General features: G+C 43.4%; 1 protein-coding gene across 9 annotated transcripts in view; it reads left to right on the top strand.

Moving 5' to 3' along the window:
* TULP4 (TUB like protein 4) overlaps positions 1 to 15,627 on the top strand; it is a 230,326-nt gene that overhangs the window by 143,461 nt on the left and 71,238 nt on the right. For all 9 annotated transcript variants that reach the window (XM_027602020.2, XM_027602019.2, XM_027602012.2 and 6 more), the window contains one exon: positions 7,720 to 7,848. In XM_027602020.2, the coding sequence (XP_027457821.1) occupies positions 7,720 to 7,848 (129 nt within the window). The remainder of the gene's footprint in view (positions 1 to 7,719; positions 7,849 to 15,627) is intronic.

Raw genomic sequence — 15,627 nt, 5'->3', positions numbered from 1 at the left:
AGAGAGAGAAAGAGAGAGAGAGCACGAGAGGGAAGAGGGTCAGAGGGAGAAGCAGACTCCCCGCTGAGCAGGGAGCCCGATGCGGGACTCGATCCCAGGACTCCAGGATCATGACCCGAGCCGAAGGCAGTCGCTTAACCAACTGAGCCACCCAGGCACCCGAGGAGGTGAATTTTTTTAAAAATCTTTTATATATGTCATAAATATTGCCCAGTTTTAAAAAAGTCTTAAAAAAAAGTTTGGGGAGATTTGTACCTTCTCTCAGCTCTACCTTTTTAATCTATAAAATAGGAAGGTTATAGTAATGGTAATACCTCCTTCTAAGATACTTACAAAGACAAAATAAGCTAATGTATGTGAAAAGGATGCAAATTATTGATTATCATTATTACTGCTAAGAAAAATTTTTCAAATTTCCTGTTAAGGGAGTATGAAAAGCTGAAATACGTTCATTGTGGGAAAATCAGAAGATGTAGAAAAGTTCTGATAAAAATTGTAATCCACTAATGCTAACATTTTAGTTTATTTCTTCTTAATATGATTTTTGTTTTCCTCTGTCAGAACAGAACTTGCTGATAGAAGTTATTTTTTAGAAGTGTGTGCATCTCAGGGGTATGATGGCAAGAGTACATGCTTATTAATAAGAAACAAAAAGTGAGGTAACCTCTCCGAGCGTTATACCACGTGCTCCTTGAGAGCGGGGCATCTCTTCCATCTGTGTGTGTCCCTGTGAGCAGCACCCAGGTGGTGCTGAGTGATAGGTGGCTGTGGGCCAATCTGGTTGACCTTGGGAATGGAGGCAAGTGCTCGGAATCGGCCAGGAGACTGTGGCTCTGGCCTGGACCCTGACCTACCTGGAACCTGCTGTGTGACCTCAGGCAGGCCTCTTCACCCCATTAACCTCCCTTTCCTCCTTGTGAGACTGAATGGTTGTGTTAGCTCAAAATTGGCTAAAGCCAGTAACTACCGTCTACACCAAGTACACTTTTGTGAGAGTAAGTGAGAAGTGATGCTGGAGAAAACATGCTAGTTCCTTATGGTAAGGTGCTTTGAAACCTCACTCAGGAGTGTTTGTGATTGAACATGCTTTCCAGTAAAATTTCTCTTCAGGAGATGGCAGCTGAGATTGGTTGGAAAAGAAAGGAAATTAGAACCATCGAGAGTATTCTTGCCACTCGATTTTGAGGTGTGTACAAATCAGCGGCTGAAAGTGGTCAGGAGATGAAGGGGCTGCGTGTTGGGTTTTGTACAGACTGTTCACAGCATTTTCTATATTGCTTTTATGGAAGACTCCTACTGCCACTGAGTGGATCAGGCTGGGACTGGTGATTTTGCATTTTTATCAGGAGACCTGCTAGAGTTCTTTGTTCGTAATGCAGCCCTGCCTGATGATATAAACTCTGTCCAGTAAGAAGATGTGTTATTTCTGAACAAGAAGTTTTGGAAAACATCAGGAAGAAATGTGTAGCTGTGAGTTTCCTGCACAGTGTCCTAGAGAAGCTGGGTCTGAGAAAGTCATTCCCCAGCGCATTCCCAGTCAGAACCATTCAGAGGCCCTGTGGTCCCTGGATTCTAGGCTCTGACCTCATACCTGTGTTCTCTGAATTCTTTATTGTCTCTGGCCATTTCCTTCTTGGAGTTCTTCATCAACAACTTGGAACTGGATGAATGCATGAATGGATTTGTGGATATTTAAGTGAGAGAAATAAGATTATATGGGAATAAAAGCTGAAATTTTTTTTTTCAAATATGGTCAGTGTTTCAGTGGGCTTAACGAGAAAAACTTCTCCCACTCAGTAAGAAAAAAGACAACTGAATTAAAAAGGGGCAAAGGATCTGAATAGACGTTTCTCCAGAAAAGATATATAAATGCCCAATAAGCACTTGAAAAGATGCTCAACATCATTAGCCATCAGAAAAATGCAAATCACAACCACTTCACATCCACTAGGATGGCTATACTAAAAAAGATATGATAGCAAGTATTGGAAAGAATGTGAAGAAATTGGAACCTTCACCACCCAGTGGTGCTGGGAGTATAGGTTGGTGCGGCCACTTTGGAAAACAGTTCCTCTAGAAGGTAAACATAGAATTATCATTTGATCCAGCAACTGCACTCCCAGGCATATACCCAAGAAAAGGAAAACGTGTCCGTACAAAGATTTGTACAGAAATGTTCATAGAAATATTATTCATAATATCCAAATGATGGAAACAACCCCGATGTTTATCAGCTGAGTGGATGGACACAGTGTGATGTATCCACACAGTGGGATATTATTTGGCCATGTAAAGGAAGTAAGTCCTGTTACATGCTTGCAACGTGGATAAACCTTGAAAACTTTATGCTGAGTGAAAGAAGCCAGACACAGAAGGCCACATATTGTATGATTCCATTTGTATGAAATATCCAGAATAGGCAAATCAGTAAAGACAGAAGGAAAATTAGTGATTGCCTAGGGCTGGAGGGGAAGCATTGGGGGGTTGATGAAGATGTTCTAAAATTTATTGTGATGGTTGCACAGCTCTGTGGATATAGTAAAACCATTAAATTGTACATTTTAAATGAGTGAATTGTATGGTATGTGAATTTTGTCACAAGCTGGTACCAAAAAAAAAAAAAAACTCATTTGAACTAATCTTAACTTGATTTTTAAAAAAAGGTTGTATTTATTTGAGAGAGATGGAGCAGGAGTGGGGTGGGGGAGAGGGAGAAGCAGACTCCCCGCTGAGCAGGGAGCCCCACACAGAGCTCGATCCCAGGACCCTGGGATTATGACCTGAGCCAAAGGCAGATGCTTAACTGACTGAGTCACCCAGGTGCCCCTCATTTGAACTAATCTTAACCTCTTATTGTTGAGAGAGAACATTATAAAATTCTACAGAAATGTGGCCAGTCATCATTCAGGAATAGTTCAGTTTAGAAAGATTGGTGGAATGCCTACTGTGTGCTCGGCACAGTGCTGGGCTCCAGGAACATGAAAGCAAAGAAGTTCTCAGGCGATGAGGAACCGAGATGTTTGAGGGAGTAAATGCAGGTTGTGAACATTGTGGAAGGTACTGTGGAAGTGGCAAGAGGGAGCAGTGGGGATGTCAGGGAAGGCAGTAATTACCACCAGTATCAACGGGCAGAGGGGTATGTATTTTTGGGCAAAGGTGCCAGGAAGTATGTGGTGGTGGTGATTTTTTTAGGTACAGAATTGGGTGGGGAGTGCAAGCAGCAGGAGGTGGGCCTGGGAAGAGGGACTGACTTTCCAACTATTTATCTTCTATCAAGGAAGAGGAAACTATACATGTAAATGCTGTGCTGACCTAGTCTCTATGTTCTGGAATTTTTAGCTCACACTTGAATAACATGGCGTTCTCACTGATTGGGTGTTTGCTGTGTGCATGGAACAGTGCTAACTTCCTTTCTCAACATACTCCTCACACACATTAGAAAGATGTGTTGCTGTTGCCCCATGGGCAGAAGAGGACCCCAAGTCAGTCAGTGAGTTGCTCTGGTGAGTGGCAAGGCCAGGACTCAGGTCCAGAGCCTGCACGTGCCCCCAGAGCACTTCCCGGCCCTTTGTGCTGGCGGGCGTCAGTCTGGGAAACCACTATGCCTGTTGAGTTTTTTCCCAGCTTCGATTTCAAGATGCTTTTGGTTCTTTGTTAGAATGATTAAATGTATCTAAAATTCATACCATTTCTAGAACTCATTTTGTTTTATTAAATGTATCTAAACTTAAACTGGCACAGTTGAACTTATTTCTGTTTCACTTGACCAAAATTACAGAGTAAGAAAAACTGAATGATGATAATCACAGGGATTTATTACTTGAGCTATTTGTATTTAGTGTTCATTCAGATTACATTCTTTTTAGGTTAAGGGAAATATTTCTAAGCATTGGTGATACTGGTCATTCACTGGGGTGGTTTCCTGTACATTTCTATAAAATATAATTATATTTGTATCTCCCAACACCATCTAAAAGATTTCTGCCTGAAAAGGTGAACATCCTTGAGATGGATTAACTGACACTTGTTTGTTCTCCCTAAAAATAGATGGGGTGTAGGAAATGAGGTGACTTACTTAGAGCATTAGATTACATCCCAAATAGACTTTCAGCAGACCTGCTCTATATTTTTAATGTAGATTTCTATATCTTTAATAGTTCTCAATAAATATTTATTAATAACAATAACTATAAAATGATAGAATGTTCGTCTAACATTGGAGAGAGCAACAGGTTGGCATTTTTTTGAATAATCAAAAACCTGCGCCAATATTTAGCTTATCTTCTGACTTTTCAGTAGAACACACCCTTCAGCTAGTGCCTTCAACGCCCGAGTTCTTTTGTGCCAAGAGTAAACTGGAGCCTTGTTTCCTTTAAGAAGAGAAGGGGAGCTCTGCCTTAGAATGCCTGGGCAGAGGTCAAACACCCCGCCACATACTGCGGGCGGTGGGCCCCTGGTTGGTAGTTTCTCAGCACTCTGGGATGTCCTGACGTTGCCAGCTCAACTGGAAGGACTTGGAGAACAGGAAATAAGCTGCTGGGAGATAAGGCAGGCAGCTATGAATTGTAGACGAGAAAGGAAATGAGAATTCTAATCCAGGGAAACAGCATTAGCAGTTCGACTTTATTTTTAAACCAGGAATCACTGGAAAGATTTCTTTCTCTAATTTAGGTGAGCTACCCACCTATTCAGCCACACTGGTTAGAACTCACAGCAGAGGTGTGCAGATGGGGACTGCATTTGCATCCACTGCTGCATCTGTACTGATCAGGAACTACAAAAAGATGAAACTGAGTCTGTGAACCTTTTGTTTATTCAACAACTACTACTGTGTTGTCGTAAGATGCAGGAATCTTTAAAGTGAAAAATAACTAAAATATTTTTTGCCTTAGCACTTTTGCATCTGTGTCATGCTGTGACTCCACGGCTGTTCTCATGAAGAAGAGGGGTTTTATGATTGATGTTAACCTCATATTCAACCATACCTGGCAATGGATGTTCAAGGCAGAAAGGCAAAAGTATAGAAAATGTGACCAACTTTTATTTTCTAAGATACGACACCTTGTCATCAAATGTTACCTATAGGGAAGGTCATAGCAGATGAATGGACTCTGTGTTAACTTAAGGAAATAATTTAAGAACTGATCAGTTGGGTAATATCATGCATTATTTGTCCTGTTCCCTTCTGTGGTGGCCATTCTAAAGTACATCAGTGATTGTGGGCTTAAACAATGACTGTGTGTCTTCAAGGGCCAAATTGGAGCTGCATGCATGATTGTGGATTGCGGTGCTCAGGCCAAGTCATTGTGGTTCTGAAAGAAGTTTATGAAGCTGGCCTTGATCGACTGTTTGGAAATTCTAAACTTTGTGACACATTCAGTGTCATCTAAAGACTTTTGTTGTTGATGATGTTACTGGTTGTTTTTTTAATTAGATCAGTGATTTAAATAGAGAATTTTATTTTTATTTATTTAATAGAGGATTTAAAAAACTGGACTTAAAAAAATGAATCTGGGTTTGTCCCCCCACCCCCCAATCCACCTGTGTTGAGGCCCCCTCCTGTGTATGTTCACAACTCTGTAACTGCATTTAGAGCACTATATTACGTCTGTTTAGTGAACTGAACTCCACGAGTGCAAAGATGTCTTAATCTCTATCCTCAGCACCTACAGTTCATAGTAGGGAGGCAAGCAGTGTTGGCTGTTGTTAAAATGGCTTTGGGCATTGAAAATAGCCTTCTGGACATAGTTTTCTTTTCTTCTCTTTTTTTATTTTATTTTATTTTATTTTATTTATTTATTTATTTATTTATTTATTTATTTATTTGACAGAGAAAGACACAGTGAGAGAAGGAACACAAGCAGGGGGCAGTGGGAGAGGGAGAAGCAGGCTTCCAGCCGAGCAGGGAGCCCGATATGGGGCTCGATCCCAGGACCCTGGGATCATGACCTGAGCCGAAGGCAGACGCTTAGCGACTGAACCACCCAGGCGCCCCTGGACGTAGTTTTCAATAACCTTTTATAGTTCAAAGATATAATTGAATAAGGATCATAACTTCTAATTATGTATTACTCTTTGGCACAGCACACTCAGAATTACTATGTGTCAGTATTCATAGATGAGCCTGCCTCTGTCCCTTTCCTCGGGTGCACAGCTCAGTGAGGAGGCGTGCGCGTAAACCCGGGGTTAGGGAGGATGGGGTACGTGCTGCAGTTGCAGAGCTGTGACCAGAGTGAGGCAGCGGGTCCAGCAGAGAGAGGAAGTGGGATCGGGCTGCTGAGGGCGTGGTTGGCAGCCACATCCATGAAAGCTGACTTTGGCAGGGGAGCCAGCAACTAGGTGAGATTTGCCTGGTGATTGCCAGGTCTCAAAGGATTGCAGCCTTACAGCTGTTTTTTTGATGCTTTGCAGAGTTTTAAAAAAAAGAGCTACAATACCCTTACATTTCAAGGGGGTAATAATTTCCTCTTAGATTTTATTATGCATCTTGCAGCAAACGCTGATGCCAGCAAGTGTGGCAGACCAAGGCTGGGGGCCTGTCCAGCTCTCTGGTACCTGAAAACCAACTGAAAGACTTTGAGAAGCGACAGGACTTTTGTGTTAGTCTGTGGTCTGGATGCAGGGGGGCGTGAGGAGGGGTCTGGCCATTGCAGAGGTCCTTGACAGTTTGTCCTTGGCCTTGCTTGCTTGCTGTTTTAGAATGTGGAGACCATTTACTCTGGTGCTGCATGTTCATCAGGGTTATGAAGTGAGGTCCTGGGGGGAGACGGGATTCAGATCTTCCTTATGAACAGCCCCTGTGCTCTGGCTGGGTAGTGACAGTGCTCGTTTGACTGACACACATTATTAGTATATGTCTGTGCATCCATGGATGTTCTGACTCCCGGATGGACTTTTAACTTGCGAGCGTGGGGTCTGGTGTTCTCCATCTGGGCATTGGTCGTGTAGTGTCATACAGTGTGAACCTAGTAAGTACAAACCAGATGTCTGACTGAATGAATGAATTCCTCACTATCACCGGCATAGGCCAGTCAGGTGACACCCGGGGAACATTTCTCACAGTGAAGGCAGGGTATTGTTTTGTGGTTCATGAGCTCCCAGGACCACGTCATAGCCCTGTGTACTTACTGGTTTTACTGGACTCTGTGAGCCCTGCCCTCGGGCTCCTTGGGCATTTACCTAATCCCACAGAACACCTACCAGAGGGTCCACCTTTTGGATGAGGGAGTGATAGTTGAGAAAGATGAGAGTGATTTGTCCAGAATCAGAATTTTTCAAAGTAAAAAGTTAAGTTGTTATACTCACAAATTTTGAAGCTTATAATTTCTTCATATTTCCTCTGTGATGAGTACTACGTAGCTTAGGCATAGCAACTGTATTTTTTTCCAAGTTGTCTAGATGCTGAACTGTTCTTGCACCTGTGAGAGGCAGGGCTTCCTCTCTGTTTTTTTGGGAATGGGCATTTTTGTGCCACAGTTTATTGTTTGCTCAGGTGTCTGCCGTTGATCAGGAAGCCTTGTCATGGGGGTCTAGTTCCCTGTGATTCTGCCACCTGTGGGTTGTGCCCTGTCCTCTCTGCTAATCCCCACACCTGCCCTCAGCCATTCATTCCCCTTGACAATGCCTTCTCTTTAGTTCTGAAGTCTCATCTCTTCAGAGACATTCTCCTGGCCCGCTGCTTCATTCCCTGTGGTAAATATCTTCTTGGTTATTTTCTAGGTTGTGCTGGTGAGGTGGAATGAGCCATACCAGAAGCTGGCCACGTGTGACGCAGATGGAGGGATATTTGTGTGGATTCAGTACGAAGGGAGGTGGTCTGTGGAATTGGTCAACGACCGAGGGGCTCAGGTGAGTGGGCAGGAGTCTCTTCCAGTGAGACATTGCTGGAGAGAGAGTGCAGAGCGTGTATTCCAGGACAAATGGAAGCTCCTTCCAGAAATAGGTGGAGTAGAAATAAATAAAACTAGAATCCTGGTTCTCATTCCTCTTGAGTATATCACTTGATAAAAAGAGAAAGATCATACTTCTCTGTTCAACTATTCTGCTATTGTGAGAACTCTCCAAGTTTTAAGCTTTAATTAAACCTGTGAAATCATTTTTTACCATTCATTGTTGTGATTACATGTTAAATTTGGATCCTCTGAAGTGCTTAGGGCGTATCACTTCTTTGCTCCCTTTGAAAGGTACTTTCCCTGTGTTGTAATCTTCATAGTTCTCTGGCAGGGAGCTCCACACGAACTGAACTGTTCTCGCAACCTCCTCATCAAGCTGAGTTTTTAACACTCTCTTCTGTCAGGTTTTCAATTAGCGTGGCCACCTGTTGTCATCCTTCAGCTCTTCCTTTCTGATACAAATTTGTCTCTGCTCTGAGGAAAACAGGCGCTCCAGGGACTCCCTGCTGAGTGATGCTATTTTTAAACCTGCTCCAGAGATTCTTCTGGTCTCTGGTACAGATCTGGCTCTTCACTCTTCCTCCTGTGATGATGGGCCGTATGGAGCTCCGCGTCTCCTCTCATGTACTTAGTAACACAGGTCCCGTCCCCTCTGGCTTCAGAACCACGTCCTCAGGGGACCTTTCTCCATGAGGGCTGTCTTAGATTGTTTTACCACTCCAGGGATGGTTTCCTTGTGACTGCCTTTCTATACATTTCTCAGGAAGTGGATTCTCACCCTCTTTTCTCCCATCTGTTGCTTAAATAAGCTACAAGCTCCCCAAGTCTAAAAATATGACCAGTGAAGTGACACAAAATTGCAAGGAACAAAGATACCATTAGCAGTTACTATTATACTAAGGGTCTTTGTAAGTTGTCATCACAGAAGACAAACCTACCTCTAGGTAAAATAGAACATTCTCTTTTGTGAGTTCATGTATTTGGTAGAGTAAATGTGATAATTTTGACTGACTGAAAAGGCCTCATCAGTTTCCTGTATACCTCCATGGAGTGAAAAAAGGAAGAGGTAGAACCTACCTGTGACTACTAACCAGCCATCTTGATGTAGAGCCAAAGATGAGAAAATCCCCATGACCATGAGACGTTCATGCTACCCGGAGGGTAGACATTGTGGTCAAGAGCATGAGTGCTGGAGTCAGACCACACAGACCAAGAGTCTCACTCCATGATTTCTTAGTAGGAGATACTTATTCTCTGTGCCTCAGTCTTCTCATCTGTAGCATAGGGACTCTAATGCTACCTGCCTCAGAGGATCAGTAGGAGGATTAAATAAGATTAAACGTAGAAAGTACTTCGGACACTGTACCTGATGGTTGTCACCACATACTGCTCTAGTGCCTATAATATATGAGGCACTGCGACCTCGTACCCCTGACCACAGCCGTAATGTCGGGGCGCCTGGGTGGCTCGGCTGGTTGAGCGTCCGACTCTTGGTTTCGGCTCAGGCTGTGGTCTTGGGGTTGGGAGGCTGGGCCACACGTTGGGCTCTGTGATCATTGGGGAGTCTGCTTGAGATTCTCTCCCTCTTCCTCCCCCAACTCGCACACGCACGCTCTCTCTCTTTCTCTCTCTCTCTCTAAAATAAATAAAATCTTAAAAAAAAATAGTAGTCATAATGTCATCACCAAGACTGTCTTCAGGCCTTGAGGCAGCAACACTTTGTGGCTTTCTGTGAAGTGGAGAGACTTCTCTGAATTCATCTGTAAGGGTCTCTAAAATGCTCTCATTCTCCCATCCACCAGAGCATGAACTCATTTCCTTAGGTCCAGCGATCGAGTCAGACATGTCTTCAGACTTTGGACGACTAAAGGTCTCTAAAGCGTTGCTCTGAGAAAGACCACAAAGAGGAGCTAGGACAGACTCTGACTAGGTGCTCGTCGTTTTCATGTGTTGTCTCTCAGACTCCACAGGAACCCTACTGGGCAGATGCCATTCTCAGTTAATGGAAGGAACAAACCCTGGTCAGGGAGGTTGAGTGAGCTGCCCAGGGAACTTCATGGGTGGTGAAGCAGAACTTGAGGCCAGGTTTGAGTCCAGAACACTCTGTCACACTGTCTTCTTCCCAGACAAGACACTTTTTTCTCTTTTGGCAGAAATGCATGTATTCATAGTATATCCAGAAGAGCTCAGACTTCATTACTGTTAAGAGAGTCCAGCCCCACCAGCCAGGCGTTGCTGCCACCACACTCTTTTCTCCTGACAGCAACCTGAGGACGGAACCTTCTGTCATCCCCATATAGCAGCTGTGTGGTTTCCACTACCACCATATCCCTCAGCTTTTCTTTTCATTGAGAATTTGGCACAAAAAACCATTTTAGAAACAAGAAAGGGAGGATGAATTCAGACCTGGAGGGGAATAAACTTATATGGACCACAGAACACCTGGAAGCACCTGGAATCTCACAAATGCCTATCCCTGCCATGTTCAAAAAGTAATCACTGTATCTGTGATCTGATCTAGACTTTTTTATAATTTTGTTGTTTGGAACTCTGATTCTGCAAACCTTGAAGCCCAAGGAGCACTTGTCAACAGTGAACACTTCTTTCTCAGGAAGATTTGGTTGCTTTGAATTGTGTTGGCATCAGAACTTACCTGAGTAGAGAAACATCATGCCCTGGGGATGATGACTCACTGGCTGAAGCAGTACTGTCTGTCTGTGCCCCTGAAACAGTACCTGGTAGGAGGAAGGACAGTTTTGTGGCTTGGACGAGGAGGATCCTTGAAATCTGCTCAGAGAAAAATAATACTTTTCAGAGGAAGTGACAGGTGGTCCATGTTACACAGCATGACTTGCAGTGTCACAGAGGAATCAAACGTTTGGCCAAAGCTGAGTGATGCTTTAACAGTTTCTTTTTCAGGAAATGATTATGAATCCTTTATTTCAAAAGTGACTCTGGAACAGTGCATGCGTTATTGTGTAGGATTAGTCACCAAGGATGGTTGTGCCCCGCACAGGCATGGCCGTTGTGATTAAAGCTGCCTCGGGCCGAGGTCTGACGAGGCTGGTGCTCAGACGCAGTTAATCCACGTCTGACACCACGCTCGGTGAGGCAAGATCACACAGCCTCTACCACTGAAAGCCAGCCAGAAGGAGGGGGGCTTCCTGCTTATTTTCTTTACTGCACTGAGTATCAGTTCCCTTGTTCTTGTTTTTCCAATTGTGGTATATTCTTTTTTTTTTTTTTTTTTTTCCCAATTGTGGTATATTCTTAACACTCTACGCTGACCTAATTTAATAAACCCAGTGAGTTCACGGAAACATCCTTTGTTATCATTTTCTCTGACTGCATGACCGGTGGTGTCTTGGAGAAGCTTCTTTTCACTGGCCATACCCTTCCACCCTCTGGTAGGATGTTTTTCTTTTTAGTACAAATCTCTTCCAAGATGAATGAGTTAGAATGCATGTAAATAAGTAGCATTACTTTTGCAAAATGAAAAGACTTTAAATTTTATTGCAGAATTAATGTTATCTCTAAAAAATGTTTTTAAGTTTCTTAAGAAAAACTAGTGTAGTTAGTTGAAACATAGGGTCAGTGAAACCAGGGTTTTGAGTTTACCCTGCTAAGCAAACAACTTTTTTCAGTAACCTCAGACCAGCTGTTGAAGAGCTATCTCATAAATCCATGCCATTGTCACGGTGGAGACATGTTAACCACTGAATACAAACCTGTAACCCCTGCTGGGAAAAGAGCAAATGTTATGTCCTCTTGGTGTTTGTCCATTTAGTTTATTTTTATCTGAAATGTGATATGTCCAGTAATGTCGCCGATTTTAAAGAAAGTTAAACATTTCCAAGTAAAAGCAACCTAAAACAATTTTATGAATGAAAAGGTAGGTGTAACTATAGAGATTACCAGGTAATCAAAGGTAATTAAAAGGTAATTCAGTGGGGGAAACAATAGTCTTTTTTTTTTTATTCAGATGTAGTTGACACATTATATTAGTTTCAGGTATACAGCGTAACAATTTGGTATTTGCACATACAGTTGACCCTTGAACAACTGCAGTTTGAACTGCACAGGTCCAGTTACACATGGGTTTTTTCCAACACGTACAGTACAGAGAGAAGGGCGGGGGGTCGAGCTAAGATGGTGGCATAATAGGAGGACCCTAGGCTTGCCTCGTCCCTCAAACACAGCTAAATAATTATCAATCAAATCATTCTAAATACCCAAGAAAACCTGAGAACTGACAGAACAAACTGTACAACTAGAGGGAGAAAAGAGGCCACATCAAAGAAGGTAGGAAGTGTGGAGACATGGTTTGGAGGAGAAACAGATTGCTGGTGCTGCGGAAGGGAGGGAGCCCTGGTCTCCGAGAAAGGTGGGAGAGAGAAGAGCGCATGGGTTTGTACAAGGAGAACACACCCCCAAAGCCATTGGCTGGGAAAATGAGAGAGGCTGATTTTCATGATTTTTTGCAACCAGTGGGGCTCAAAGACTGGAGTTTTAGAGGTGGTGGCATGGCTGGGATGGAGCCTTAAGGGTGCTGCCTTACTCCTGGAGAGAAGGCAGGCAGGGAACCTGAGGCCGGTGGCAGGATCTGAGGCTCACCTAAGACGCACAGGGAGAGACTGTCCGCCCTTCTTAGAGCGCCTCTGTGAGAGGTAGCATTGCCTCTCTGGGGACAAAAGAGCCGGTGGGTGCCATTTCCCTCCCCTGCCCCTCAGCATAGGCTCAGAGACACTTGCTGAGGGCGGCTAACCTGGACACTAGCTCCTTAGCCTGCTTTGCTCCAAATCCCATGCCCCCATGCTCTGGTGTGACTGCCTTTCTGGGTCAAACCTGCATCATCCCAGCACAGTGAGACCCTCCATCACAAGACCAGTGCAGATCCCCATCACACCAGGTCCCTAAAGTTCGGAGTTTTGAAAGTCAGCCAGCTTGGCTGGGATAGAGCCCAAAGTGCACTGCACTGCTCCAGGCAGGCAAGCAACCTAGAGACAGTGTGAAAACAGCGATATGAAAAATCACATGGACTCATGAAAGAAAATTATTTGCTCTTCTGGGAGGATTTCCCTGAGAGCAGCAACCACGTACTCCCCTCTCCCAGGACAAAGGAGCTGGCTGGCTCCATTCCCCTCCCCCGCCCCTCTGCATAAACCAACCTCAGTAAATAGCACAGTGCCAACACTGGCTGACTAACCTGCTAATGCCAAGCCCTGCACCCCCCCCCCCCCCGCCCCGCACTCTGCTGGTACTGCTTTTCTCGGCCAAGTGTGCCTAACGATGAGCACAGTGGGTCCCTTCCCCAGAAGACCAGCAGAAACCCACACACACACACCATGTCTACCAACCATAGAGTTCTGCAAGGCTTCTTTTCTAGTGGAAGTGGCATCTGGTCTCATTTAACAAGCAGACCAGAGTACACACACTTAAAACTCACCACACTCTGGCCAAGGTCCGAACACTGTCCGTTGCAGACGAGGAGAACCTCTGTAGATGACTGACCTGAGGGATAGAGCAGCCAGAACACAGCAGCAGTGCGCATACAGCACACACCAGAGACACTTCCTGAAGCACTGGGCCCTGGACATTGTATGACCTCTTCTTCATAAAGCCATTACTCTCAGGAGCAGGAAACATAACAGGATTTTCTAGCACAGAGAAGACAGAGACCTAGACAAAATGCCCGGACGGAGGAATTCATCCCAAAGAAAGAACAAGAAAATGTCATGGCCAGAGATCTAATCAAAACAGATTTAAGTAATATGCCTTATGCAGAATTTAAAGCAACAGTCATAAAGATACTTACTGGGCTTGAGAAAAGCACGGAAGAACTCATGGAGACCCTTACCACAGAGATAAAAGAGCTAAAAAACAGGCAGAAATGAAAAATGCAATGTCTGAGATTCTAAACCGCCCGGATGTCATGACCACAAGGATGGAAGAAGTAGAGGAATGAACAAGTGATATAGAAGATAGAATTAGGGAAAATAAGCTGAACAACAACAAAAAAATTATGGATCACAAGAGTAGACTTGGGGAACTCAGTGATTCCATCTAACCTAGTAACATTCATGTCATAGGAGTCCCAGAAGAAGAAGAGAGAGAAAAGGGGGCAGAAGGTTTTATTTGAGGAAATCATAGCTGAAAACTTCCTTAATCTGGGGAAGGAAACAGACCTCCAAATCCAGGAGGCATAGAGAACTCCCATCAAAATCAGCAAAAGCAGGCCAACACCAAGACATATTGTAGTTAAATTTGCAAAATACAGTGATAAAGAAAAAAAATCCTAAAAGCAGCAAGACAAAAGCAGTCCCTAACAGACAATGACAGACCCGAAGGTTAGCAGCAGATCTCTCCACAGAAGCTTTGCAAGCCAGAAGAGAGTGGCATGATATATTCAACATGCTAAATGGGAAAAATCTCAACCCAACAAGACTGTCATTCAGAAGGACAGATAAGGAGTTTCCAAGACAAAAACTAAAGGGGTTTTTGACTAAACCAGCCCTGCAAGAAATATGAAAGGGGACTCTTTGAGTGGGAAAGAAAGACCAAGAGTGACAAAGACCAGAAAGGACCAGAGAAAATGTTCAGAAACAACAACAAAACAAGTAATAAAATAGGACTAAATACGTATCTATTGATAATTATACTGAATGTAAATGGACTAAATGCTCCAATCAAAAGACATAGGGTGTCACAATGCATAAAAAAAATCTGCCTACAAGAGATTCATTTTAGACCTGAAGATACTTGCGGGCTGAAAGGGGATGGGGAAATATTTATCATGCAAATAGGTGTCATAAGAAAGCCAGAGTAGCAATACTTATATCAGACAAACTAGATTTTAAACCAAAGACTATATCAGGAGATGAAGAAGGGCACTATATCACAATAAAGGGGACTGTCCCGACAAGAAGATCTGACAATTATAAATATTTATGCCCCCAACTTGGAAGCATCCAAATATATAAAGCGATAACAAACATAAAGGAACTCTTTGATAATAAAATCTCCCAACAAACAAAAGTCCAGGGCCAGATGGCTTCACAGGGGAATTCAGCCAAACATTTAAAGACGAGTTAATACCCATTCTTCTCAAACTATTCCAGAAAATAGAAATGGAAGGAAAACTTCCAAACTCATTCTATGAGGCCAGCATTACCCTGATTCCAAAACCAAAGACTCCACTAAAAAAAGTGAGCTACAGGCCAATATCCCTAATGAACACAGACGCAAAAATTCTCAACAAAATACTAGCAAATTGAATCAGTACATTAAAAGAATCATTTCATCAAATCAAGTAGGATTTATTCCTGGGCTGCAAGGGTGGTTCAATACTTGCAAATCAGTCAATGGGATACACCACATTAATGAAAAAAAAAAAAGGATAAGAACCATATAATCCTCTCAGTAAGTGTAGAAAAAGCACTTGACAAAGTACAACATCCATTCATAATAAAAAAAAAAAAACCCTCAACAAAGTAGAGATTGAGGGAACATACCTCAACCTCATAAAGGCCATGTACGAAAAACCCACAGCTCATATCTTCCTCAGTGGGGATAAACTGAGAGCATTTCCTCTGTAGTCACGAACAAGACAGGGATGTCCACTCTCACCAATGTTACTTCGCATAGTACTAGAAAGCCTGGCCACAGGAATCAGACAACAGAAAGAAATAAAAGGCATCCAGGGCGCCTGGGTGGCTCAGTTGGTTAAGCAACTGCC

This window comes from Zalophus californianus, chromosome 7 (genome assembly GCF_009762305.2).
Source record: "Zalophus californianus isolate mZalCal1 chromosome 7, mZalCal1.pri.v2, whole genome shotgun sequence".
Classification (NCBI taxonomy): Eukaryota; Metazoa; Chordata; class Mammalia; order Carnivora; family Otariidae; genus Zalophus; species Zalophus californianus.
Note: the sequence above shows the minus strand (reverse complement) of the source record. Positions and strands in the feature narration are given on the sequence as shown.